Source organism: Sus scrofa, chromosome 1 (genome assembly GCF_054392235.1).
Source record: "Sus scrofa isolate SSC_HxYL_T2T_F1_AM1 chromosome 1, Sscrofa_HxYL_maternal_Yorkshire_Landrace_v2.0, whole genome shotgun sequence".
NCBI lineage: Eukaryota > Metazoa > Chordata > Mammalia > Artiodactyla > Suidae > Sus > Sus scrofa.
In genome coordinates, this window is record NC_139383.1 from 187,557,182 (window position 1) to 187,583,345 (window position 26,164).

Below are 26,164 nucleotides of genomic sequence, written 5' to 3' on the forward strand. Positions count from 1 at the left end.
TTCCCCCAGCTCTACTGAATCAAAACCACTGGTGCCAATATCCTGGCATCTCGATTTTCAGCAACCATTCTAGGAGATTTCGGTTCACATTAAACTCAGAGTCCAACTGCGTTATAATACACAGAGCAGATTTCCCGAAAATGTAAGTGAAATACCTACTATAATTATAAACTCCAAATGTCATTAATCTTAAGATTAAATTTTTTTCAACTTTAATATCTCTGAAGTAAGATGCCTGTTAAAACTGACAGTGTCTTGCAGCCACAGTAAAAATGTGGATTTTCTTCTTCTTAGTGGTACATAAAATAATTTTTTAGATTTCAAATCATATGGCGATTCACTGGATGATCAAATACAGAAGACATAGCATATTAAATACTGTTCTTTCCAGTCCTGGGTTTCTGTGAATAGGTGCCCACCTCCATGCTGTGAGAGACAGAGTGATGGAAATGGGGCTGGATATCATTCATCAGACCTTGATTCATACACACCATGGGAAAGTCACCAATCATTATGGGTTAGAACAGATGAAATAATCTATGTGAAAACACTTAGAAAACCATAAATCATTAAATTAATGGCATGTATGTATGAATGTGTGCATATGCATGGGCTTGAAGTAAGATTATTAGAGAAAATGGAAGCAATTCTAAAATGCTTATTTCCAAACTTGGCCCTTGTGCAATGTAATAGATATGATGACTCTTAACTTGACTCTTCTTTTTCTAAGACTAGTCAGCATACCAATAAAAATGTTCACTAATGCTTTCTATGTTTTAGGACATTGCTTACATAGTTTATGTCATTTAAGCCTCTTAGCCATCCTATAAAAACCATATTATTACTGTGAATATTATACCTATTTTACAGGAGAGGAAACTGAGTGGTTAGGATGTTAAATAAGTTAGCTAAAATTGTAGAATGAGAAAGTGGTGGAGAGTGAGTATGAACAGAAGCAGTTTGAAATAGGAACTTGCTTGCTGGAGTACATCCAAGGAAAATTTACTCTATATACTAATGTACACACTGTGAATCCACATAACCAGGAGGGAGAAAGTGGACAGAGAAGCCATGTTGTAACCACAGTCACTGTGAAGGAAAGAAGAGAAAGCAAGAGGAGCATGTGGTGAATATTTGTTTATTCCTTTTCAAACTTTCTTGACCTAAACATTTTATTTTCATTTTTTAGATTATGCGCCTCTACAAAAAGCATCTTGTACTATAATTTTCCTCTTCTCTCCTTGCTACTATTGTGCATAATCTAGTTTGATCAGTTTAATTTTTAAAATTAGAAAAAAAAATTTTTGGTCCCACCTGTGGCATGTGAAAGTTCCCAGGCCAGGGATCTAACCCAAGCCACAGCAATAATAATGTTGGATTCTTAACCTGCTGAGTCACCAGGGAACTCCAGTCAGTTTCATTTTTCTTTTTTCTTTTTTTTTGGGGGGTGGTTCACACCCACGGCATATGGAGGTTCCCAGGCTAAGGGTTGAATTGGAGCTACAGCTGCTGGCCTACACCACAGCCACAGCAATGAAGAATCCAAGCCATGTCTGTAATCTACAACTCAAGGCAACTCCAGATCCTTAACCCACTGAGTGAGGCCAGGGATTGAACCCACAACTTCATGGTTCCTAGTTGGATTCGTTTCCACTGCGCCACAGTGGGAATTCCCAGTTTCATTTTTAAATGCATCCTCCACGTCTATTCACATTGCCTCCCTCTCTCTGACCTTACTCCTTATATTTCTGTCCAAAGCCTTCATCACTCTGTTCTTTGAGCCATTCTTTGTCTATATCTGACAGCCTGACATTCCTCTTATTCTAACTCTGCTTTATATGCTGGATATGTAATCTGGACCTGTCCTCAGGAAAACTGTGAAAGGTATTAGTCTTTGAAATCCCAAATTTCTCCTCTTTGCATGCTTCTCCTTCCTGTTCCTTGGCCCCTTCCAAGAGGTCCATGGTTTTCTCAGTCTATTTTGCTACAGTTAAAGACTGTGAGCTGATAAAATGTTACCCCCAAATATTAGGGATGAATAAATTTTCCTGATGGGAATATTTAGAGTTTGAAAGAAGACTAAATGGAGAAAGTAGCACCAAGCATGAAGGACTGGAGTAAGGAATTGCGGGCCTGGATGTGGGATATTGATTGAGAATGGATACGCCTCAAGTACCCATAGATACTCCTGCATGGAAAAGCCCTATGAGTACCTGCACAATCCTGTTCTTATTTATGATACTGTTAAAACCTAAAGGTAAAACCAAAGATGCATGTCTATATCATTAAAAATTATAATGGTGTACTGCTTATTTTTTTAATTAACAATTAACTATTGTGTATTTGACACATACTATAACTGTATTATCATTTATTTTGGGCTCATCAGCCTGATGAATAGTGTTAATTTTGGAAATTAAGACATACAACTCAAAGCAGAACATAAAATTTAAAAACTTAGTAATAAACTGTCATCTCTGTTCAACACTGTTAGCAATTTTGAAAATTAATTTTTTTCTCATATTTTGATATATCTGTAAGAATCTAGCTTTTGCTACCCAAAATACTGCCCAGAACTAAATATCTTATTTTTATAACTATGTTTTATAGTTCAGATTATTATACATCTCTTTAGAATATTTGCATATTTTAATATACTTCATTTCACATTTAGTGGATGATTGGATCCCAAGAAATATACTATAACAAACTCTAGAAAGGAACTGAGACTTTGAATGTGGCTCATGTGATCTCCCTAAGGTAAGATTAAGCATAATATTCTATAATTAATATATTTTGGTTGAAAGAAAAGATTCTATGCAGTATTATTCCCATGTATAATGCTGGCATCTAACATAAAACATGCGGAATTAGTCTTCTTTTCTTTAGTTTAACCATATAATGATTTTGTTTGCAGAATCATTAACATTTGCTGTTTTATTAAGAAATATAATCATTTTCTGTTAAACTAAGAAGTGTCAGAAAATTGTGTTGGAAATGCTTAAACTGATGTTTCATTTACCTTGACTCCTCATTTTCCCCAGCATATAGGAGATATCCTCTGCCATGAAATGTCACTGATCTTATAACTGAAAGGTCACATTGCTGTTTATTTCTTATATTCATTGAATAAGTTCCATTCTAAATAGAGGTCTAAATCATGGATTAATTCAGTAATCATTAATTCAATAGTCTCTATAGATCTAGGTAAGTTGGATGCTCTTAAATTTGTAAGAAGACATCCTTGACATGGAAGAAGTCATGACCTCAGCTGGCAAGCAGATATGCAGACAACTAAAGAATATATATATATGTGTGTGTATATATATATATTATTTTTATGGCCATACCTGCAGTGTATGGAAGTTCCTGGGCCAGTGGTCCAATGTGAGCTGCAGCTGTGGTCCACACCACAGCCATGGCAACACCAGATCTGAGCCTCATCTGCGAGCTATGCTATAGCTTATGGCCATGATGGATTCTAACCCCCCTGAGCCAGGCCAGGGATCAAAACCTCATCCTCATGTAGACAATGTTGGGTACTTAACCTGCTGAGTCACAATAACAGGAACTCCAAGAATAATTTAAAGGAATAATATAAGTACTATAGGAATCAAATATGGGCAAAGTCCTTAATTTGACTATTAAACTAAACAGCTTGTGAAGAATAAACTGTACTTTAATATGCAGTTAGGGAGCAGTTGGGGATTTGATTTTTAAGGACGGTTAATGGGTCTTTTAATGTTAATTGTATCTGAATTTCCAAAATTTCATGGCTGTATTTTGGATATAAAACAAAAGATTAAGTGAAAACTAAGAGAAATAGGCAGTAGGGAAACAATAATAAGCAAGTTAAGTGCTAGTATCCCATTTATACTTTGGTTCACTCAAGTCATTGTCAAGTAGTATTATTTATTTCCCCTAGAAGATTTAACATTTAGCCTGCAGTGCCCTTGTGAAATACGTGATTAAAACTTTCATCCTGGATAATAGCAGTGCTGTCAGTCTGCAGTCAGCTATTTCATATAGCATATGGAAGCCCCCAGTTATTAAATTGAGCAATAATTCTTAAATCACAGTTCATTCAGGAAGATTTTAGTGCCTGCTTGTTCAACACAATCTTATAAATAGTCCCTCACAAAGGATGTAAAAATCAACACATATCTTTAATGGGCTAATTGTGCTTCACTGCAGTGTTGAGTCTATAAAAGCTTTTTAACAGTGAGAGAAATGATGGCATTTTCATCTTAATTTGCAAATTAATTGCCATTTTAAATATCTTTTGTTTCTAACTTAAGTGCTTATTGACAGCAGAAATTTCCCCAAAACACTAAGAGTATTTAACATAATTTCATTTATTGAAAGAAAATCCAAGGGAAAATAACATACAGCTATCTGAAACTATTTAGTAGAAGGAAAATATCAAAAGGAAAAGTAAGTTAAATCTAAACTTTGAGATCTAAAATGTAACTAATATTCGATATAAATTTAACACAACATATATTTGATTAAACGTATACATTTAAATATACTGATAAGTCTCAAGAAATAAAAATGATATCCTGTAAATCCAGGACAACAATTAAGAGCCATATGAAAACAAACTGAAACTAACAAGCTAATCCTTATTTCATTGAATTTCCCATTGTTTTATTGAAAAATAAGAATATATTTTAGCTCAACTCATGGAAGATTAGTACAATTGAAATTAAATTCAATCAGTTGTAGATATTTACTTTAGAAAACTATTTCATTTTCTATCCAGAGTTTAACCCCTGCCCTATTCAAAATTGTGAATTCCAATTGCTTAATTCCATTATATTCAATGTGGATTCCGGGTAATGAAATCACCAATCTTTAAGTTCTATGTTAATAACAATGTCAATAAAGTAGTCCATATACAAATATATGGACTATTTATCACTCTGTAACTTTTACTTCTGTTTTCAAACAGACATAAACATATGATAGATTGATTCAACTGGCATATTTCACATTAAAATTTCAAGTCTTTAACTCTTACTTTTTCTGTGTCATAACATATATACTCATATATATTATGGATACTCAGCAGAGAACTTTTTATACTAGATTTGAAAAAAAAAAGTTCTGATCATTCTGTGGTAGCTTTTCTCCTAAGTAAAAGTAGAAAATGCCAGCGACATTGCTTTGTAAAAATAAGCACTAAGAGAACTAATTAAGCTAGTTAGCCACAAAGGGAACACCGTGGGAAAGGAAATAGCTTGGGATTGAACCCTATGATTTTATTGTTTTCACAGAAAATGCAATAACTCCTCATTGATATCAACTGCCCAGTTGCAAGAAGAGTATACCTTCTGCTTTGTTGAATCGCAGACCAAGCAATTAGTAAATAGTCATCAACCAAGAAGAAAATGAATTTGGAATAAAAATTTTCCAGTTTAAATGTCTGTTGAGAGGCTCTGCTCTTTGGAAGGCACATTAAAAAAAAGGGGGGGGAGTTTGATAAAGAACATGCATTCAATAAAATCCTCTGAAATCATTCTATCAAACTCAGATTATGTAGTCTGTCAGCATCTTTCAAACCACTAATCAAAACAAAAATAAATCATAAAAAACACCACTGCTAGTTTTATACAGTCTTAAGTATAGATCTAAATTAATTATTCTTCAAATTATACATTTTGACAGATAAGTTTATTATAAAGTTTTTAAAATAAAAATGCATGTTTGGTGAAAAGTTAGTACAGTTGTCATTCATATTTTGTCATATTTTAAAATATAAAAGTAAAGAATGGGATTATTTTTTACCATTTGTAACATGATGTAACTGACCAGCTGGTTTGTAATTCCCATTATTGTAATTATCACAATTCATTGCCATGCCAAAGTCGATGCTGTGATATAGGTGAAATGAAATACCATCAGTTTAACCCATTATATGACATTGTGGGGACCATGCATTTTTCAAATCTCTTAAAGAAAATTTAATGGTAGGCTAAACTTCTAACCTACTAAGTGCTATGAATCACATAAAACCAGAAACATTTTAATCCAGGGATACACAGCATATTGCATTTCATAATGGAAATAAAAAATAGCAGGAAACAAAAGAAAAAAAGAAAGCAGGGCTAAGTATGTGTATAATGTATGTGAGGAAAGAAAGATTTTGTTAAAAGCACAAAATAAAAGTTATTTTTAAAATAATGTGTATTCAATAAATATTTAATATGAATCTTACAAATATGAAGGGGATATTATTACTATTGAAAAGTAATAACATTGGGTATAATTTGACACTTTTGGAAACTTTGGTGGATTTCAATAACTAAGATGCCATCGGTTTTAGGATGCACAATTATTTTATATGCCGTTATACAGAAATGCTGGTACTTGTAATTAACATGGGCCTGATTAAAAAGATGTTAAAATGTGCAGAAATAAGCATCTTTCAACTGATGAAACAGAGTAATGCTCCTAATTAATTGGGATCAACAACTAGCAGGAGATTACATGGTATAATCTTTCTCCCAGGAAATTAAAAAAAGCTCCATTGCCTAATGCCTTCCTATGAAAGAACAACAACAACAAAATATTGGCATAAATTATGCTTAAAATGGATTATCAAAGAGGAAAATGGGAATATATTGGAGAGTTCAACTCATATACAAAAAATATTAGGAAAAAGAAGGCAGTTGGTAAACAGGTAAGTGCGGTAAAGTTGTCATTATTATAACTAATGTTAAAGAAGGGAATACTTAACAAATCACATTTTACTTATGCCAACCTTTAAAAAACTTCTGCATTTTTATCCATTACCTTTCGATTAAAGCAACTAAACATTTGATCTGGAGTAAAAAACATTGATTCTAAATTTTTTGGTTTATATATAAGTGATTCAGAACCTATTTGAGTTATATATTTTAATGTTTTACCATATCAATAAATCTAATTGCTTTGCAGTTCTTCTGATTACCCCCTTTTGTTCTTAATAGTCACCCACAATTTCTCAAACATTTAATCAAAAATACTTTTTGAAGTACCAGCCAGTTCTCATGAACTTCTGAAGGCTTGTATATTCTTATTGTGTGAAAGGTTATGGAAAGACTTGAGGATTTTATGAATGTTTAGTAGTAGAATTGAATTTTTTGCTTATAGCAAATTTTTTTGTGCAGGATGCTGAGGAGAAAAGACTTGATTGTTTTCCTGGAATGGACATATGTATCTCCAATTCTGAATGCAGATTTTTTTGTTTCTTGCAAAAACCTCATTCAAACAAAGATCAAGGAAAGAAGATGGCAATGAGTTAAGCCTCTCTTTCGATCTAGAACAATTTTATTGATTTTATCAGAAATGAGTTTGGAGAAAATCAACTTAAAAATAAGATCTGCTAATATGGGATAGTGAAAATAAGTGGTAAATTGCCACATTAAAATGCAAGTCAAGGTAAAGGGAGATTTACTAAATATTAAGCTACTTGTCTCAAATATCATTTGCTTTAATCTCTTTGGTTTGATAAAATAGATGCATGACTTCAATTTTGAAATTTTTTTATATGCCTGATTTGTTCAAATAAGTTATAAAACTTTTTTATTCTATTTAATTTAAGGAACTTGATTTAGCTCAATTCCATTACTACCTACACATTCAGACTGGTCTCTTCTTTAACTATGAAAATACACGTTAAATTCCTAGTTCATTTTGTTTCGTATTTTCCTTTCAAAAGCTTGACTTTTTTTTACATGTATTACAAATAAGAGAGAGTACATCAGGGATTTCCTATGAAAATTTCTTTTTGCAGACATTAAGGTATATGAAGTAGTAAAGACTTATCCCATGGTAACATAACCAATAAACTGTATAACTATTCTCATTTTGGTGATAAGTGAACATTGTTCAACAAACACACATACCGCTTTTCATACCTTACCTGGAAAGAGGCTTTATTGAACATAGCTGTAAAATTATCTTTTAAGTTGAATTACTGAATTTGCACAAACATTTCTACAGAATTTTTTTAAAAAATCAAGCTTTGTCATTTTTCTACATTTTGTTGTGCTTTTTATATTAATATTTGCAAATGTTATAATTTAATGCTTATATCCCAATTACTTGCATATCAGTTTTTTTTTTAAATCCTGGGGTGTTGAAAGAACATAATAATAATAATATTCTTCTTTAGACAAAAGTCTTTTTAAATGAAGTTAAAAGCTGAGATAATTTAAGGAAAAAGATCTTCAAATTTTCATAACCAACAGGTTTAAGTGAAATTTACAATGCATTGGAAAACTGGCTGGCTAAAGGTATGATTTGTCCTCAGGTAGCTCAAAATCATTTTTACACGTTTTTGTTTTTTTGTAAAAGTGTTTTTTTAATCTTGGTAAAATAATAAAATAATATTTCACAATTTGCACAGAGTCTGACTAAAGGGCAGAGGCATATTACCCTCAGTGTTTAGAATAAAGCCAGATTTTTCAGGCCCAGTTCCGCTGTAGAGTTTGTATGCACTGCAATCACAAACATTTTCTTGTTCCCTCTAAAGCTAGGACCAATTTCATTTCAAATGGAGGTTAGAGTAAAAAAATCACTCTTGCTTTTAACCACCTTCTGCGCTAAGTATTATCTTAACAACCTTTTGCTCTGGTTGACCCATTTAATAACCTGGAAGAAAAAAGTGTTGCTCCCATGTCTGGTCTCAATGGAAGTTATTTTCTAATGGACAATAAGCCGAAAGGCCATGGCTGTCTAGGAGGTCAAACAATAAATATCTCGTCTGCATGGGCTTACGCAGCAGCTTCGGTCCTTTCTTCTTCAGAAGCGGCTTTGTTGTCTTGCCTGTAATTTGCACATTTAGGCTCTGTAGTTTGTTTATAAAATAGTTTTACACAAACCACTCTTAGCAGTGCAAGCTTCTGAGTTGAAAATTATTCAGGCTTGTTTCTTTGAAGGCACTTGGTTTCCATGGCAATTTATAAAAGATGGTGGTTTGGTTTCTTCGTTGGAACAGATGACTTAGTTTGGGTGTTCAAGTGGCCGCAAGCAAACTCTGATAAGCCTGTGTAATATGTAAGCCCAGGTTTACCATCCTGGATAGTAGTGCATGCAAAAAGAGACAGCATACAGTTATCTAGCTTAGCCATGGGAGGAAAACAAATAATAATAATAATAATAATAATAATAGTGGGATGGGGATCAGGTGGGGAGGAACATGAATGTTTTAAATAATTCTGAGTTTGGGTTATTTTCAAGGAAGGGTAACAACCAAAGGTAAAAGGGCCTACATTTATTTAATTCTCTATGCAAAACCTTCTCAAAAGGAAAATAAATGCCAGCTCTTCACGTACCCTGTTTACAGTGAGGTTTTTGTTGGCAGGCCATTAGGTTTCCATGGTAACAAGCAAACTATTCATTTGAAACAAAACCAGCCATGACTTTGTGCTTTGACAAGGATTTCTATAGCTTTTTTTTTTTTTTTTTTTTTCTGAGTTCAACCAGATGACGCTGTAATCTTTTTTAGCCACAAAAGCACCTGAAGGTCTCTTCTCTACTCAGGTCGATTTTCTTCTATATGTAGTGCGGAATAAGTTATACTTCCATGATGTCTTTTTATCCCCAGTGCTTAAAAAAAAATTTGTTTTTATTATTTTATTTTTGAGTCAGTAGTCAGTGGAGGAATCTTTGGTAGTTTGTTTTTTTCAGTGTCCATTTACAAAGACTCTTTCTTCATGCTAGTGCCTGGTGAATCTTTTATAGCCTCTGCCAGGGTAAGGTCACCTTCGAGGACTTAAGATAGAGATGAGGACGATAACCGGAAAAAGCCATATATGTACTAAAATTCCAACAGCACCATCAACGGAATCTAAAGACAAGGAAAATAAATGCCAAGAAACAAATAAAAAAGGAGAATAAGTATTCCATGTAGCTACCAGTACAGCTTTGGTGAACTGATAAAACAATTTCAGTTTATGGAAGACGTTTATGGAAAATATATTTTTGCTTTATTAATCAACTTCATTTCCAAGACAAAACAGAAAATAACTGGAATATATGGTGAGGCTTTGGATAAAATTAAAATGCTTTCATATTTTAAATGATATTATGTGCTATGAAAACCTTTTCAGAAGGTGAACCTGTTCATGTGAATCTGAGTTCTGCCAGCCACATGAAGGCATACACACAGATAATTCTCAGGAATCTAAAAGGTCAGTTTTTCTTTTCTTGGTTGCTTTCTTTTTTTTTTTCTTTAAGCTCTCAGAAATGTTTACACTTAAAGATCACCCAGAGAAAAACTACTCTCTATGAAAACTAGGTAGGGATGTTATGTTGAGAGAAATTAACTTCTGCAAACAGTGAATTATATATGTTTAGATCAGTCTATTATTTACCAATTGGGTAAATATTTTTGCCCTTAGTGTAACTTTTAGAATTATTATGAAGTCCATTCTAACTAAAAAAAATCTCTTCCATCAATCCACCTTGAGATTCCTGCTATAGCTGGTATTTCAAGTAAACTTCATGTCCAGATGATACTTCTTAGAATGTATAGCTTACATATAAGGGTTAACATAGGCAAACACAGTAATTCACTCGCCTGGCTTATGTTATAAAACAGCATTCATCTAGGACCAAGGTGGGCTTTGAAAATAAGAGACAGATAGTTTCAGCTTTTGACTGCGTGGTAGGCCATGGTACTGCATTTACTGCTGGAGGAGGGCCTGGGAACCTGAGCAGGTAGGACAAGGCTTTTGGCCTCCAAGCATGTTTTGTACTTAGAAATTAACATTAATTTGGAAGTTCCCCTGTGGAGAAGTGGGCTAAGGATCCTGCGTTGAAACAGTAATTTAATATTCATCAAACACTATTCATCAAAATAAACCTAATAAGTGAGTTAAATAGATATAACGTAACAGAATATTTTCTCATACCAAAGAAAATATTTTTGCTTAATTAGAATTGTTTCCTCTGATTTACAGAGGCTAAATATATCTCCAGTAAGTATAGCTATATCTTACTTAAAATGTATACATTTTCCTGGATTTAGTAGTTTAAGAGAACAAAGCAGACTATAAAAATGTTCTGTTGTATAAAAATAAAGTGCCTATGGAATTTCATAGTCATTTCACTGGGGCTACTCTTCTGCTTTCTCCTTTACAGGGAAGCAAATTCTGTTCTTTCTTCCTCATTTGGAAAGTTTAATTTGATTTGTAATAATTTTCAGTGATTTAATTATCAAAATGTAGGAATTACATATAAGGTGGTAACTATCTTCAGTTAATGTCACTAATTCATGTGAAATTCTTTCTCCCCTGAAAATGATTGCTTTTCTTTCTTTTTCCTTTTTTTCTTTTTTAGGCCTCACCAGGGCATGTGGAAGTTCCCAGGCTAGGGGCTGAATCGAAGCTATAGCTGCCAACCTGTGCCACAACCACAGCAGTGTGGGATCCAAGTTGTGACTGTGACCTACACTGCAGCACATGGTAATGCTGGATTCCCAACTCACTGAGTGAGGCTAGGGATAGAACATGTGTCCCCATGGTACTAGTCGGGTTTATTACTGCTGGGCTACAACAGGAACTCCCAGAATGCTTGCTCTCCTGTGCCTCTGACAAACCTACTTTCTATGGGTATAACTACTGGTTGTCTAAAGCAAAAAATGAGCCAGACAGAGGGAGAAAATGTTACCAGAATTGTTACTTGAAATGCTAAGTGTAATGACAAGAAGGTGAAAACTATAAGCAAAACAGCTCATTGATATACACAATCTTAAGATTTTGTCTTCTAACAATGTTTAAAAATGGAGTTAATTCAGTTCCTGTGAGCAATCACTGGGTAGTTATACAGATCTGATTTTCAACATCCAGACTGAAAGCATTTCTCACTACACTCAGTAAAGACTCTGATTTGATTTAGACTTAATACAAAATGGATTTTTGTAGGTTTTTTTTTTTTTTTGTAAGTGCTAAAGAATTGAGTTATTTGTGTAAATTTAGTTTGATCCATACCTCTTTAAGTGACCACAAAGTTAAAGATTCCATATGGGGCCTATGGAAATCCCTCAAATGGAGGAAGTTTTCATAGGAATGATTTTAGATTTCTCACCTTCAGGTGAATAATATAATGAGGATTTTGAGAAGGAGCCCAACAACATACAATTTCAATGTTTTTTGTGTGAACTATATTTTTTTATTTATACCTCTTTTATTAAAAATGGATTTATGGTGAAAAAATAATTTGAAAACACTGTTAAACCATAATATTCAAACCAGAATAAAAAGTAAAACCAAATTACTAAACAAGACTGTGATACAGGTAGAAAGAAATTAATTATTCCAGAACAAACTTAGGCTGCTCCATTATTTAATATATATACTAAGACTTTTGACAATATTCAGTCTTTAAAATGGTTGGCAAAAGTTAGACCTAGGAAATACATTCATAAACTCGAAGGACTAAAAAGAGATATGGCTATATAAATGTGTTGAGGATCTAGATTAGCCAAATATTTTAATAAAAGTAAAATCCTCTGAAATTAAAAATATAAATTAAAATATTAAAAAATATGAATTAAAAATCAAATTGTGCTTGCCTTATACAGACCTAAGTCAAAATTATTTTTATTTTATTTTAGGTCCGCTAAGGTCAAATACATAGCATTAAAATACTTTGATTTTAAAATATATACAAAATTTTAGGGTCTCATGCATGAGAAATTTCTCAATAAACAAACTAAAAATAAGTTAGTTTTAGCAATTAGACTATTAGTTTAATAGTCATTATGTTACTTTAACATCACATTAAACCAATCCAAGAAGAGACACTTACTCTTAGTCGTTAGGTCTTGTTTTGCACATTCTCCTTCAGCAATTGATATGTCATCAATGGCAATGTCACCTTCTATACCAGGACCTCGAATACCTTCAAAAATGAGCTACAAATATGAATGAAACAAACCTAAATGCAGAGCTTTGATTTCGGGTGAATTTTTTATTGAGAAATTGAGCCAAACCTAAAATTGACAACAATCCTGGCATCATTTATTATTGACAGTCTTTAGAATTGTTACTTATAAAAAACATAAACTTTTTAACAGAACCAATAATAAGATTTTCCTTGTAGAGCCTAGTTTTCCACATCACAATCTCTGTGTTGATTTTAAAGCAAAACTACAGCTAACTGAATAACAACAGATACAACCACCATTACAAATACTATCACTTTTTGTTTTCAGGGGTAAGGACAAATTTTTCCCTGAAATATTTTTCTGAAATAGAGTCTTTCCAATGTTCTTAAACATATCTCATAACACTGGTTTCCTAGAAATATTTTATGGATGAATCAGTTCCAGAGTCTTTGCAACAGTATTACATTTACTGAAGCCCAGAATAAGAGTTTAACTTCTCTGTTAAATTGTTTAAGCTTCTGCAGACAGTGAATAAATTCATCATATTCCCCATATCTATGCTATGATTTACTTCTATAATTTCACTTTTGACATTTTGTTTTTAAATATATGAAGATATTCATGGCTTTACTTATGTTGAGTATTTGGTGGTAGACCTTTGAGTTTCCAGTATCTATAATAGTAGTTGGCACTAAGGCTTAGTACATTAGTGTTGAAAGAATACATGAATGAAATCAGCCTCCACTCATTACTAAGTTCTGGATACAGGACAATGTAAGAATCATTAGCAACTTTTAATATAATTTTTATAGAAATAACAGTCTTTTAAAATGTCTTACCTCGCAATTATTCCTTGCTTCCAGTAAAACCTTTCATCCTGTTAATACTTAAAAAGTTAAGCTATGCATTTAATGAGTATAGACCTAGAAAAATTTTGACATACACAAAGGAAATACCTAGTTTGTTATATCCAAAGAAAAAATAGTTATAATAGTTTCTTCAACATCAAGCTAATGTGTCCATTTTAATATAATTTCTAGCCTTATTTACTTAGAAAAGTTAGAATAGGTCTATTTTTAACATTTTGTAGCTTATTTTTTCTTAAAAACTTTTATTATGGTTGATTTACAATGTTCTGTTAACTTCTGCTGTGCAGCAAAGTGGCCCGCTTATATATATATATATACACATACACACACACACACACACACATTCTTTTTCTCATAATATTTTCCATCATGTTCTATCAGAAATGATTGTAATAGTTTGCATCTATTTTTATCAATGTCAAAAATTTTGGTTTCATTTTTGTCTTTTAAAGTATCTTAATATGATTTTTTTTTCCTTTTATTTTGGCTGTGCCTGAGACATGAAGAAGTTCCTGGGCCAGGGATTGAATCCACGCCACAGCAATGACAATGCCAGAAAATTAACCTGCTGAACCTCCAGGGAACTCCTTAATCTGACTTCTTAAAGGCAAATTTCTGGTGATTTTCAGAGAACTTAGGCTACATTTGTGAAGTTGATCTATTGTTCTCTGGTATGCTATCATAATTTTATCAGTCAAAAGCTATAATAAATAGGAGAGTAGAGGACTTAGTACCAACATTTGTATTGAGTTTTTTCCCCCATTGAAATATAGTCCATAAGAATAACTTTCATGATTTTATAGGAGAAAAAGGTTTGAGAAGTTTTTATTATTATATTACTATATCTATGTTGAGATAATTAATAAAGAGTGTCCAAAGCCATTTCTTTGAAAAGCATCCACTATATCTTGTATCACTGAAGACAAAATAAAATAGCAGGCCAGAGCTAAAATATTTAGAATTAAGTTGGCAGTGTATGAATTCTTAATCCTCAGAATTAGCAATGAAACATGACTTTGCCTACCTGGAAATGATGACTTGCATTTGACTTAGGACGGTGGAAAGTATCCTAAGTGTTTTGGAAAGTATCCAGGTAGGGGCTAAAAAGACCTCAGAGGACTATTTCAATTATGAAAGAGGAGTTTGTTTGCTTTTTTGCTTTTTTTTAAAGATGGTATAAAAATTCAAGAGCACTAAATATAGAAAAGGAGAAGTCATCTTAATTACTATAGGATATTCCATTTTATGGATATAACAATTTAATGAGTATGTATTGTTATCTGAACAATTATAAATAATATATTTGTCACTGAATAAATTTGATAGCTGTCCATATAAGCGTAGGAGAATTTTAGTAATTATGTGGAAATAAATCAGAGCATTAGTGGTAACTGGGATGATAAAAACAGCTTCTGACAATCAGACTCTTTGTATAGTTATAATTGGTGATTTAAATTTGACATCTTGTGATGTCATCTTGTGATAGGGGATCCAATCCAATAGGCTAGAGACAAAGCATCGTTTCCTCAGGGTACTATTTCAGCTTGAAGAAAGAAAAAGGTAACAGAGTTCCTGTAGTGGCTCAGCAGAAACAAATCTGACTAGCATCCATGAGGATGCAGGTTCGATCCCTCACCTCACTCGGTGGATTAAGGATCCAGAATTGCCATGAGCAGTGGTATAGGTCACAGACATGGCTTGAATTTGGCATTGCTGTGGCTGTAGCTTAGGCTGGCAGCTACAGCTCTGATTCCACCCCTAGCCTGGGAACCTCCATATCCTCTGGGTGCACTGCAGACAAAAAAGAAGGAAAAAAAAAAAAAAGTACCATATGGTGTGTCTATTTTCTTTTAATTTCCATAGCAGGTTATTATTGAAAAGACATGGGTTATATTTTTCAATGAATTTTATTATATTTATTGTTGTACAATGATCATCGCAACCCAATTTTGCAACATTTCTATCGCAAACCCACAGCCTGTCTCTCCCCACCCACTGCGAACTGTCTTTTTGGTAACCGTTAAGTTTTTCAAAGTCTGTGAGTCAGTTTCTGTTCTGCAAAGTTCACTGTATCCTTTTTTTAGATCCCACATGTAAGTGAAAGCATATGACATTTGTCCCACTGTCTAACTTCATTTAGCATGATAATTTCTAGGTCCATCCATGTTGCTGCAGATGCCAGTATGTCATTCCTTTTTATGGCAGAGTAACATTCCATTGTGTTTATGTACCACATCTTCTTTTATCCACTCCTCTGTCAATGGACATTTAGGTTGATTCCATGTCTTGGCTATTGTAGATAGTCCTGTAATGAACATTGGAGTCATGGTTTTCTCTGATTAGATGCCCGGGAGTGGGATTTCTGGATCAAATGGTAGTTCTATTTTTAGGTTTTGAGGAATCTGCATACTGTTTTCCTTAGTGGTCGTACCAATTTAAATTCCCACCAATAGTGTAAGAGGGTTCCCTTTTCTCCACACTCTCTCCGGAACTTATTGTTTCTAGACTTTGGTGATGTCCATTTTGGCTGGTGTAAGGTGGTGCCTCATGGTAGTTCTGATTTGCATTTCTCTAAAAATTAGCGATGTTAAGATACTTTCCTGTGTTTTTTGGCCATCTGTATGTCTTCTTTGGAGAATTGTCTTTTTAGTTCTTCTGCACATTTTTTGATGGGGTTTTTTGTTTTTTGGTATTGAGCTGTAGGAGGTGTTTACATATTTTAGAGATTAATCCCTTGTCAGTCACTTCATTTGCAAATATTTTCTTCCATTCCATTGGTTGACTTTTTGTTTTGTTTAGGGTTTCTTTTGCCATGCAAAAACTTTTAAATTTAATTAGGCCTCATTTGTTTATTTGTCCATTTCTTTCAGGTTATCCATTTTATTGGCATACGGTTTCTTGTAGTAGTCTCTTATGATCCTTTGTGTTTCTCTGTTGTCCATTATAACATCTCCTCTTTCATTTCTAATTTTATTGATTTGAGTCCTCTTTCTATTTTTCTTGATGAGTCTGGCTAAGGGTTTATCAATTTTGTTGATCTTTTCAGAGAACTAGCTTTCAGTTTCATTGATCTTTTCTATGGTTTTCTTCATTTCTATGTCATTTATTTCTGCTTGATCATTATGATTTCCTCTGCTAACTTTGGATTTTGTCTGTTCTCTAGTTGCTTTAGGTGTAAAGTTAGGTTGTTTATTTGAGATTTCTTCTTGTTTTCTGTGGTAGGTTTGTATTGCTATAAATTTCCCTCTTAGAACTGCTTTTGCTGGATCCCATTGGTTTTGGATTGTTGTGTCTTTGTTGTCATTTCCTTCTAGCTATTTTTTAAATTCCTGTTTGATTTCTTCAGTAATCCATTGGTTATTTGGTAGAATGTTTTTTAGTCTGCATGTGTTTGTGTTTTTTTTTTGCTGTTATTTCCTTGTGGTTGATTTCCAGTCATATAGAGTTGTGATCAGAAAAGATGCTTGATACGGTTTCAATTTTCTTAAATTTACCAAGGCTTGATTTGTGGCCAAGAAGGTGATCTGTCCTAGAGAATGTTCTATATGCACTTGAGAAGAATGTATACTCTGTTGCTTTTGTTTGGAATATTCTGTAATTATCTATTAAGTTCATCTGGTCTAATGCATCACTTGAGGCCCATGTTTCCTTGTTGATTTTTCTGTCTGTATGATTTGTGTATTGCTCGAAGCAGGGTGTTAAAATCCCCTACTATTATTGTATTGTTGTTGATTTTTCCTTTTAAGGCTGTTAGCAGTTGCTCTATATATTGAGGTGATCCTATACTGGGTGCATGTATATTTACAACTGTTATATCCTCTTCTTCGATTGATCCTTTGATCATTATGTAATGTGCTTCCTTGTCCCTTATAATATTCTTTATTTTAAGGTCTATTTTGTCTGATAAGAGTATTGCTATTTCAGCTTTCTTTTGATTTCCATTTGCATGGAGTATTTTTTTCTATCCTTTTACTTTTGATTTGTATGTGCCCCTAGAACTGAAGTGGGTCTCCTGAAGACAGCGCATATATGGCTCTTGTTTTTGTATCCATTCAGCCAGTCTATGTTCTTTAGTTGGTGCATGTAGTCCATTTACATTTAAGATAATTACTGATATGAATGTTTACTGCCATTTTATTAACTGTTTCAGATTTGCTTTTGTTGGTCTTTTTTCTTTTCTTGTTCTCCTCTCTTGTGGTTTGATGACTATATTTAGTGTTGTATTAGGATTGCATTTTCTTATTTGTGTATGTATCTATTGTAGAATTAGATACAGTATACAGATACTTCAGTTACCCTGAAGTTTTGACATAGGAGTTTATATATATACACAAGACTGTTTAAGTTGTTGGTCTCTTAATTGCAAGTGCATCTCCAGTGTCCTGCATTTGTACCCTCCTCATGATTTCTGGTTTTGGTAGCATATTTCTGTGTGGATGATTTCTTACTCTTGTATGCCTTTATTGGTGAGCCTTGCCATTTGTAATATTTTTGCTTCTAGTTATGGACTTTTCTTTTCCACTTAGAGAAGTTCCTTTAGTATTTGTTTTAAAGCTGGTTTAGTGGTGCTGAATTCTCTTAGCTTTTGCATCTGTAAAGCTTTTGATTCCCCCTTCAAATTTGAATGAGAGCTTTGCTGGGTTATCTTGGTTGGAGGTTTTTTCCTTTCATCATTTTAAGTATATCATGCCACTCCCTTCTGGTCTATAGAGTTTCTGCTGAAATATCTGCCAGTAACCTTATTATGGTTCCTTTGTATGTTATTTTATTTTCAATAAATACATATTTCCTTTTCTCTAGCTCCTTTCAATATTTTTCTTTGTCTTTAATTTTGGTCAATTTGATTAATATGTGTCTCAGGGCGTTCCTCCTTGGGTGTATTTTATATGGTACTTGTTTCGCTTCTTGGATTTGAGTGAGTGATTACTTTCCCATGTTAGAGAAGTTTTTGGCTATTATCTCTTCAAATATTTTTTCTGGCCCTTTCTCTCCCTCCTTCTGGCACCCCTATAATATGGATGTTGGTGCATTTAATGTTGTCCCAGAATTCTCTTATATTGTTTTCATTTCCTTTCAATCTTTTTTCTATTCTGCACAGTGATTTCTACTAGTTTTTTTTCCACCTCACTTATTCATTTTTCTGCCTCCTGTATTCTACTATTGGTTGCTTCTAATAAATTTTTTATTTCAGTTACTGTATTTTGCATCTCTACTTCCTTAATCCTTAAATCTTCTATTTCTTTGCTCAGTTTCTTGTAATTTATCAATCTTTGCATCCAATTTATTTCCAAGATCTTGAATCATTTTTACTATCATCAGTCTAAAGTCTCTTTCATGGAGGTTGATAATCTCCAGATCACTTAGCTATTTTTCTGGGGTTTTTTCTTCTTCCCTTATCTGAATCATAACTCTCTGCCTTTTCATTTTGTGTTAATTTTTGGTGTGGTCTCATTTTTGCAATAAATACAGTTGCAGCCTCCCTTGCATCTGATGTCTGCCCCATTGTAGCTGAAGTTGGTACGAGGGCTTGCTATAGGCTTTCTGATAGGAGGGACTGGTGCCTGCCCACCTGTAGGTGAAACTGATTCTTATCCCTCTGGTGGGTGGTGTTTTGTCTCTGGGTGAGATTAGAGGTGGCTGTGTGCTTGGAGCTTCTATAGGCAGCCTTTTTGTTGATGGGTGGGACTGTGTTCCCACCTGGTTTACTGTTTGGCCTGGGGCTTCTCAACCCTAACACGTGGGGCCAGATTTTTCCAAAATGGCTACCTCTAGAGGAGCTCACACTGTTGATTATTCCAGAGACCTTTGCCTCTAATGTTGTTCCCCTACAATGAGCCACAGTCACCCTCTTGTTTTCCAAGGAGATCCTCCAAGAACAGCAGGTAGGTCTGACCCAGCTACCTATAGAGTCTCTGTTTTGCACTGGAAGCCAGTGAGAATGAAAGTCTGTGTGCCTTTTAAGAGTGCAGTCTCCATTTCCTCCAGTCACATGGAGCTTATGCACACAAACTCTGCTGATCCTTAACATCAAATGCTCTGGGACTCCTCCTCTTGATGCCAGATCCCCAAGCATGGGAACCTGACATGGAAATCAGAACTCACTCCCGTGCATGAGTCTCTGTGATTTTGTTACTTTCCAGTCTGTGGCCCATCCACCGGCAAGTGTGGGGTTGCTTTTATTGCATAATAATCCCTCCTACTGTCTTGACGTGGCCTCCTCCTGGTCATCTGGAGGAGGATATCTTTTTCAGTAGTTTGCAGTCTATTTTGTTGAAGGTTATTCAGCAGTTGGTTGTAATTTTGTTGCTTTTATGGGAGAAGTCCTTGCACTCTGCCATCTTAATCCTATCTTTAGAATTTTTTTGTTTTTTTTTGTCTTTTTGCCATTTCTTGCCGCTCCCGCGGCATATGGAGGTTCCCAGGCTAAGGGTCTAATTGGAGCTGTAGCTGCCAGCCTACACCAGAGCCACAGCAACGTGGGATCCGAGCCATGTCTGTGACCTACACCACAGCTCACGGCAACACCGGATCGTTAACCCACTGAGCAAGGGCAGGGACCAAACCTGCAACCTCATGGTTCCTAGTTGGATTCGTTAACCACTGCGCCACGATGGGAACTCCTCTAGAAATATTTATTTTTTGTTTTTCTATGTTCTGAAGTCCAACTGCTATGCTATATAAATTATTATAATTTATAGATTCTAAAAGAATTATAAATGGCTTTTAGACTAAAACCTAGAGGGATACTTTTTCCTTTATACTGTTTTTGACTCTGAGGGAGATAATATAAATAAGATATAGAGATATTAAATTTAAATAATGTAGCTTGACCAAACTTTCAAGTGCTTTTAAAAGTAAATCTTTAGTTACGAATATCTTTCTCTCAAATATAGAAGTGATCAACTATAACAGTGCATTATAATATGATATAGCTCATCTTGCAAGATGTGCTCTGTATACAGTGAATAATATCTGAATTATTTTCACTCAGAGAAGAAATGCTTTCTAGTTTAATAGGTTAAATTATGTCATATTTTTATGAAGTGCCATCATGATTCTGATTACTATTACATTCCAAGCATAAGACTATGTTCTTTTCCTCTTCAATACTTCTGAATTGCATTTGGTATAATTGCCTTGAAGAAGGAATTAATGTCATCTAGATTCTTGGAGAGAAAATGCTGAAGTTTAGGGCTCCTGAAAGAGGACTTATGCAAAACTTGTACTTCACGTACAACCACATTAATCTTATTCAAAATTATTTCCTTTAACTGAAATGACAAGTTTAAAATTGTAATGTTTTCACAGTGTGTGCATGCAGTTCAGCAAGCTTAATATGCAAGAAATACTGCATGACAAAAAATTAATTCCTCTTGGGTAAATTCAAGTGGGAGTTTAAAAAATATTTGTATTTCTGTATTAGAATTATACTGCATAATTATTTTTATAATGATTTTTATTTTTTCCATTATAGCTGATTTAATGTGTTCTGTCAATTTTCTACTGCATGGCAAGGTGACCAAGTCACAAATATATGTCTACATATTTTTTCTCACATTATCATGCTCCATCACAAGTGACCAGCCATAGTTCCCAATGCTATACAGCAGGATCCCATTGCTTATCCAGCAAAACTGTTTCAAGTCAACTGACAGTTTCTTAAATTTATTATAATGCTTTAAAGCATATAGATATAGATACCAACATAAAGAGAGATAGGAAGTTCCCATCATGGCACAGCAGAAATGAATCAAACTAAAAACCATGAGGTTGAGGGTTCGATCCCTGGCCTCGCTCACTGGTTGAGGATCCAACATTGCCGTGAGCTGTGGTGTACATCGCAGACATGACTCAAATCTGGTGTTGCTGTGGTGTAGGCTGGGGGCTACAGCTCTGATTGGACCCTAGCCTTGGAACCACCATATGCTGTGGGTGTAGCCCTAAAAAAGACAAAAATACAAAAAAAAAAAAAAGAGAGAGAGAGATATGATGCTATTAAAGCTTATGTTCAGATGTAATTTCTCAGAAAGGAAGAGCAACATGCAGAACTAATGAGTAAAAGTAGATGGGGAGATGGAGAGTCAAACATTAAAACACACTTCTGATGATCTGACCTCAACATTAATGGTGCCTTCTGAAAATGTTTTTTTCCTGACAAGATACACTTTGCTTCTGATTGTTACTGCTGAAGCAAAGCCAAAGCCTTAGAATGCAGTCTGAAAACTGGCAGTGTACATCACTTGGAAAAACTTCAGGATATGAATAAATTTGAAAATAGCTTTTAACATTAATAATTTTACCTTTATTTCATTACTGGTTCAGCAAATAATTGAACTATCCTTCCCCCGCCACCCCACCTTACCTTCAAAGAGCAGAAAAACTCTCCTTAACCAGTACAGAAGAGATTTGAAGAGAGGTAACATAATAAACCAGGTGGGTAGCCTAAGCTTTTTCTCTGGGGAAACTATAAAAAATATTAATAATTTACTTCACAAGATTCTGCCAGTCCAACTTGCTGGATAAATGTCAGTTGTTTGTCAAAGCTTCTAATCTGAAATAATAACATGAGATTTTGGCTGTCGGCACAAGCAGAAAGAAATAGATTGCACTGTGAACTACAGTTAGAAAATGTTTTCAATTCTTACTTCTGGAGCCATCATCCTGTCTCTATAATTGCCCTGCAATTTGTCTTACAATTCCATGTATGTATCTACATGAGCATGCAAAGTCTACTAAGGAGGATAATAGTTTCCAGATAATTATTATTCTTAGGTAAACATGAGGCAGTATGATGTAATGAGATCACTATAATCTCTGTTCCAATTCCTATTTAATGTTAAGGATTTGTGTGATTGAAGAAAAACTGACTCAAAACTTGCTTCCATATCTTTGAGGTATGAGAAGAGAGCTCCAGAATTCTTTTCACCTATAACTAAGAAAATGTAAAGGCAGTCTGATAATATCGCTATACTTTTCCCCCAGAAAATGTCTGGCATGTACTATGAAAGAAGCATTAAGAGGGATAATTAAAAATTTTCCTTGGTGTAGGATATAAAATAGGACTGACATTCTAAGACTAATGTTATATTAGTTTTATTTTTTTTTAATTTTACCCTAATCCTTCCAAGTCCAGCAAAATATATTTTCATCACAAGCACTTATCATGCAAAATTAATATTAAAAACAGCCACAAAATAAATTTCAGTAGAGAAAACTTCTATTTGCCTGGAAAAGCACTACACAATAATTTTATTTTCAGCTAAGCAAACTAAATGGCCACATTTAGACAAAGGACTTTGAAAGTGGTTGTTTTTTTAAATGGTTTATAGATTAAACTAATTTAAAGGCATAGAACTCCAAATAAAACAAGATAAAATGTGTCAGTGTAACAGAGGCTCAAAATCACTTATATCATTTAAAACTATGACATAAGATATATCCTTTTACTTGAATTAAAGACATCCTAGGATGTCACAAATCTATGTTTGAATAATACTAAAACGTCTCACAACTTAATTTATATGGTGATGTATTCCATTCAGTTTCTGCCATGCTTTTCTGGTAGGCATCACATAACAGTGCAAGATTTTGAAAACCTTGATAGGTTATAAATGACTCTTGAGGAAAAAAAATACTTTGAAAAAGTTCAAAATAACAAGAAACTTGAAAAAAATAAAATTTATAAAAAATATGGGATAGAATTGTGCAGTTGGGTTTCCCTGAATAAGCAAGACTTATGAAGTAAAAGAAAGTCCTTATACAATGGAACTAGAAATATCTCAGAAAAAGGAATATAGAGACCCCACATAAAAATGTGATATTTGGGAGAGGGATCAAGATGGCAAAGGAGTAAGATGTTTGTAGGCGACTTAACTTCTCCCACAAACACATAAAAAAAATAAAAAGACCTATAGGTAGAAAGATGGGAACCAAAACATCTACTGAACACTGGCAGAAGACCTTAAAATTCCAAAAAGGGCAAGAAACCCTCCATATAATTGGTTAGAACAAAAGGAAAAAAAAGAAAAAAAAGAGAGAGAAGAGGGTGCAAAAAGGAATCAGCATTCCTGAGAGGGAGCTGTGAAAAAGGGAAGGAACTTGAACTCTGGAAGGCAACCTAATTAATGGGGAGATCAGCAGGGAGGTAGGGGAACCTCAAAGCTTCAGAAAAAAGCTCAGCAGTTGAATGGACGAGGGAAAAGCAGAGAGACAGCCACATAAACCATCCGTACCACCGCCTGGCACACAACAGCCTGAGACACTCGGTTGGCAGCTGGTCACTGAGAATCACACTTTTAAAGTTAATTACAGGGAGATGGCTAGGCTTGGCTATGTGGAGAGAGCCTGAGGGGCTAGGGAGTGGTACTCCACAAACTGGAGAGTGGAGCACTACAGGTGAGGGAGTGCAGGAGGAGGCCCAGGCCCACAGTAGAAGCAAGGTGTCATTGTTGGGGAGGGCAAGAGAAAGAGGGGTGGGACTACCATAGGAATATTTTTCTCTGTGCACATGTCAGCACAACTCTTGTGTGGGCTATGTGTGGTGGAGGCAAACTGCCACTTCCATCTCAGACTCCAGAGGTGGGCATGGCCTGCCACCACTTGGGGTCCATGTCAAGGCACCACCTGCAGCCCCAGTCACCTCAGGGGTTGCCACAGAGGATGGCACTGCAACTGAGCATGACATGTTGACCTCAATCCCCTGGGAATGCACAGGCCCTGGTGTTGCCACTGCCAAAGTCTCTGGGCAATGCCTATACCTCCCTGAGGGTCACTACCACTTCCCAGGTAGTTCCTGCAACCCGGAACAGCATGTAACATCTCCTCACAGGTCCTCAGCACTATCAAGGCCCCAGCAACCAGGCACTGGCTACTAGCCCTGCCCATTGCCTCTGTCTCCCTGGAAGTACATGCAGGCTATACACCAGCACATGTTCTATCAAGGGCATAACAACCTGTAAACACTGAGGAAAGAGACAGCAAGTATCTGAACCAAAAGCAACCCTGATACCAAAAATCAATATATATAGTAAGCCCTCACAAGCTAGACAGGGGTGCTCTAGAATGTAAGCAGTCCTCCTCCAAGACTATAGTAGACAGTTGTTTTCCCAAAACTCACAGAATAAGAACAATTTAAGCAAAATAAAGATGATCAGGAACCATACCCAACAGGAGAACTCCCCTGAAGGAACAGACAATGAACCAGACCTCTGCAGTCTAACAGACACTAAGTTAAAAAATGAGATTGTGAAAATACTGAAGAAATTAAGAGCAGATATAAACAGTAATGCAGGTTACTTTAGAAATGAACTAAAAACCATTAGGAAGAGCCAAGAAAAAACATCTGCAGAGATGCAAGCTTAGTTAAAGGTATTGAGATCACAATGAACAATGCAGAGGAATGGATAAAGTGACTTGGAAGACAGAATAATGGAAAACACCCAATCAGGACAGCAAACAGAAAGCCAAATGAAAAAACATGAAAGCAATATAAGAGATCTGTGGAATAATAAAAGCAGGCCAATCTATGCATACTGGGGGGGGGGGAAGAAAAGGGAGTTGTACATATATTTGAGAAATTATGGCTGAAAACTTTCCAAATCTAAAGGAAACCTATCAATATATGAGCACAGAAGGTCCCAAACAGAACCACACCAAGACATATTATAATAAAAGTGGCAAAAGTTAAAGATAAGGAGATGATTCTAAAGGCAGCAAGAGAAAAAAGAATGAATTATAAAGGGAACCCCCCATAAGGCTCAGATGATTTCTCTACATAAACAGTATAGGCAAGATGAGAGTGGCAAGATATGTTCAAAGTTATAAAAGTGAAAAATTTGTAATCTAGAATACTCTACCAGCAAGATTATCATTTAAAATAGAAGAAATAAAGAATTTCTCCAACAAAAGAAAAAAATAATTTCTTCAACAAACAAAAAATAAAGGAGCATGGCAATACTAACACATTCTAAAAGAAATACTGAAAGGTCTTCTCTAAATAGGAAAGAAATAAGATATAGGATGGAGGAAATAACAACTGGGAAGTAATCACATCAGCCAGTACACATATGCAAAAGAAAAAAAAAACTATTTTTAAAAGTGATGATAAATAAACACATGGAACAGCAAAAAGATAAATATGAAGATGTAAAAAAGGACATCAAAATCCTAAAAATGTGAGGCAAGAAAGTAATAAACTCTAGATTTTTTTTTTTTTTTTTTTTTTTTTTTTTTACAATGTGTTTGAACCTATGTGACTATCAGGCTAAAGCTAGCAGATATAGGAAGGGGTTAACAAACTTGAAAAATAGGGCAGCTGCAAATCAGAACCAAATAACAGATTCACAAGAACTAAAAAGAGAAGAGGACACAAACATACAAGAAAAGGAAACCAACCAAAAAAAGAATGGCACAAAGT

The 26,164-nt window shown here is 34.5% G+C and overlaps 1 protein-coding gene and 1 long non-coding RNA gene across 10 annotated transcripts in view; one reads left to right on the forward strand and one right to left on the reverse strand.

Moving 5' to 3' along the window:
• LOC110262096 (uncharacterized) overlaps nt 1-9,133 on the forward strand; it is an 84,319-nt gene extending 75,186 nt beyond the window's left edge. Inside the window, exons 5-7 of the long non-coding RNA XR_014841449.1 lie at nt 1,047-2,760; nt 6,514-6,685; nt 7,155-9,133. This is a non-coding gene — a long non-coding RNA (uncharacterized LOC110262096). The remainder of the gene's footprint in view (nt 1-1,046; nt 2,761-6,513; nt 6,686-7,154) is intronic.
• Nucleotides 5,658-26,164, reverse strand: part of MDGA2 (MAM domain containing glycosylphosphatidylinositol anchor 2) — an 837,423-nt gene continuing 816,916 nt past the window's right edge. For 6 of the 9 annotated variants that reach the window (XM_021074079.2, XM_085018662.1, XM_021074074.2 and 3 more), the window contains 2 exons: nt 12,802-12,907; nt 5,658-9,838 (listed from right to left, as the gene is read on the reverse strand). In XM_021074079.2, coding sequence (XP_020929738.1) covers nt 9,750-9,838; nt 12,802-12,907 — 195 coding nt within the window. In that variant the 3' untranslated portion in view covers nt 5,658-9,749. The remainder of the gene's footprint in view (nt 9,839-12,801; nt 12,908-26,164) is intronic. The other 3 variants (XR_014841441.1, XR_014841443.1, XR_014841412.1) reach the window with 1 other exon arrangement.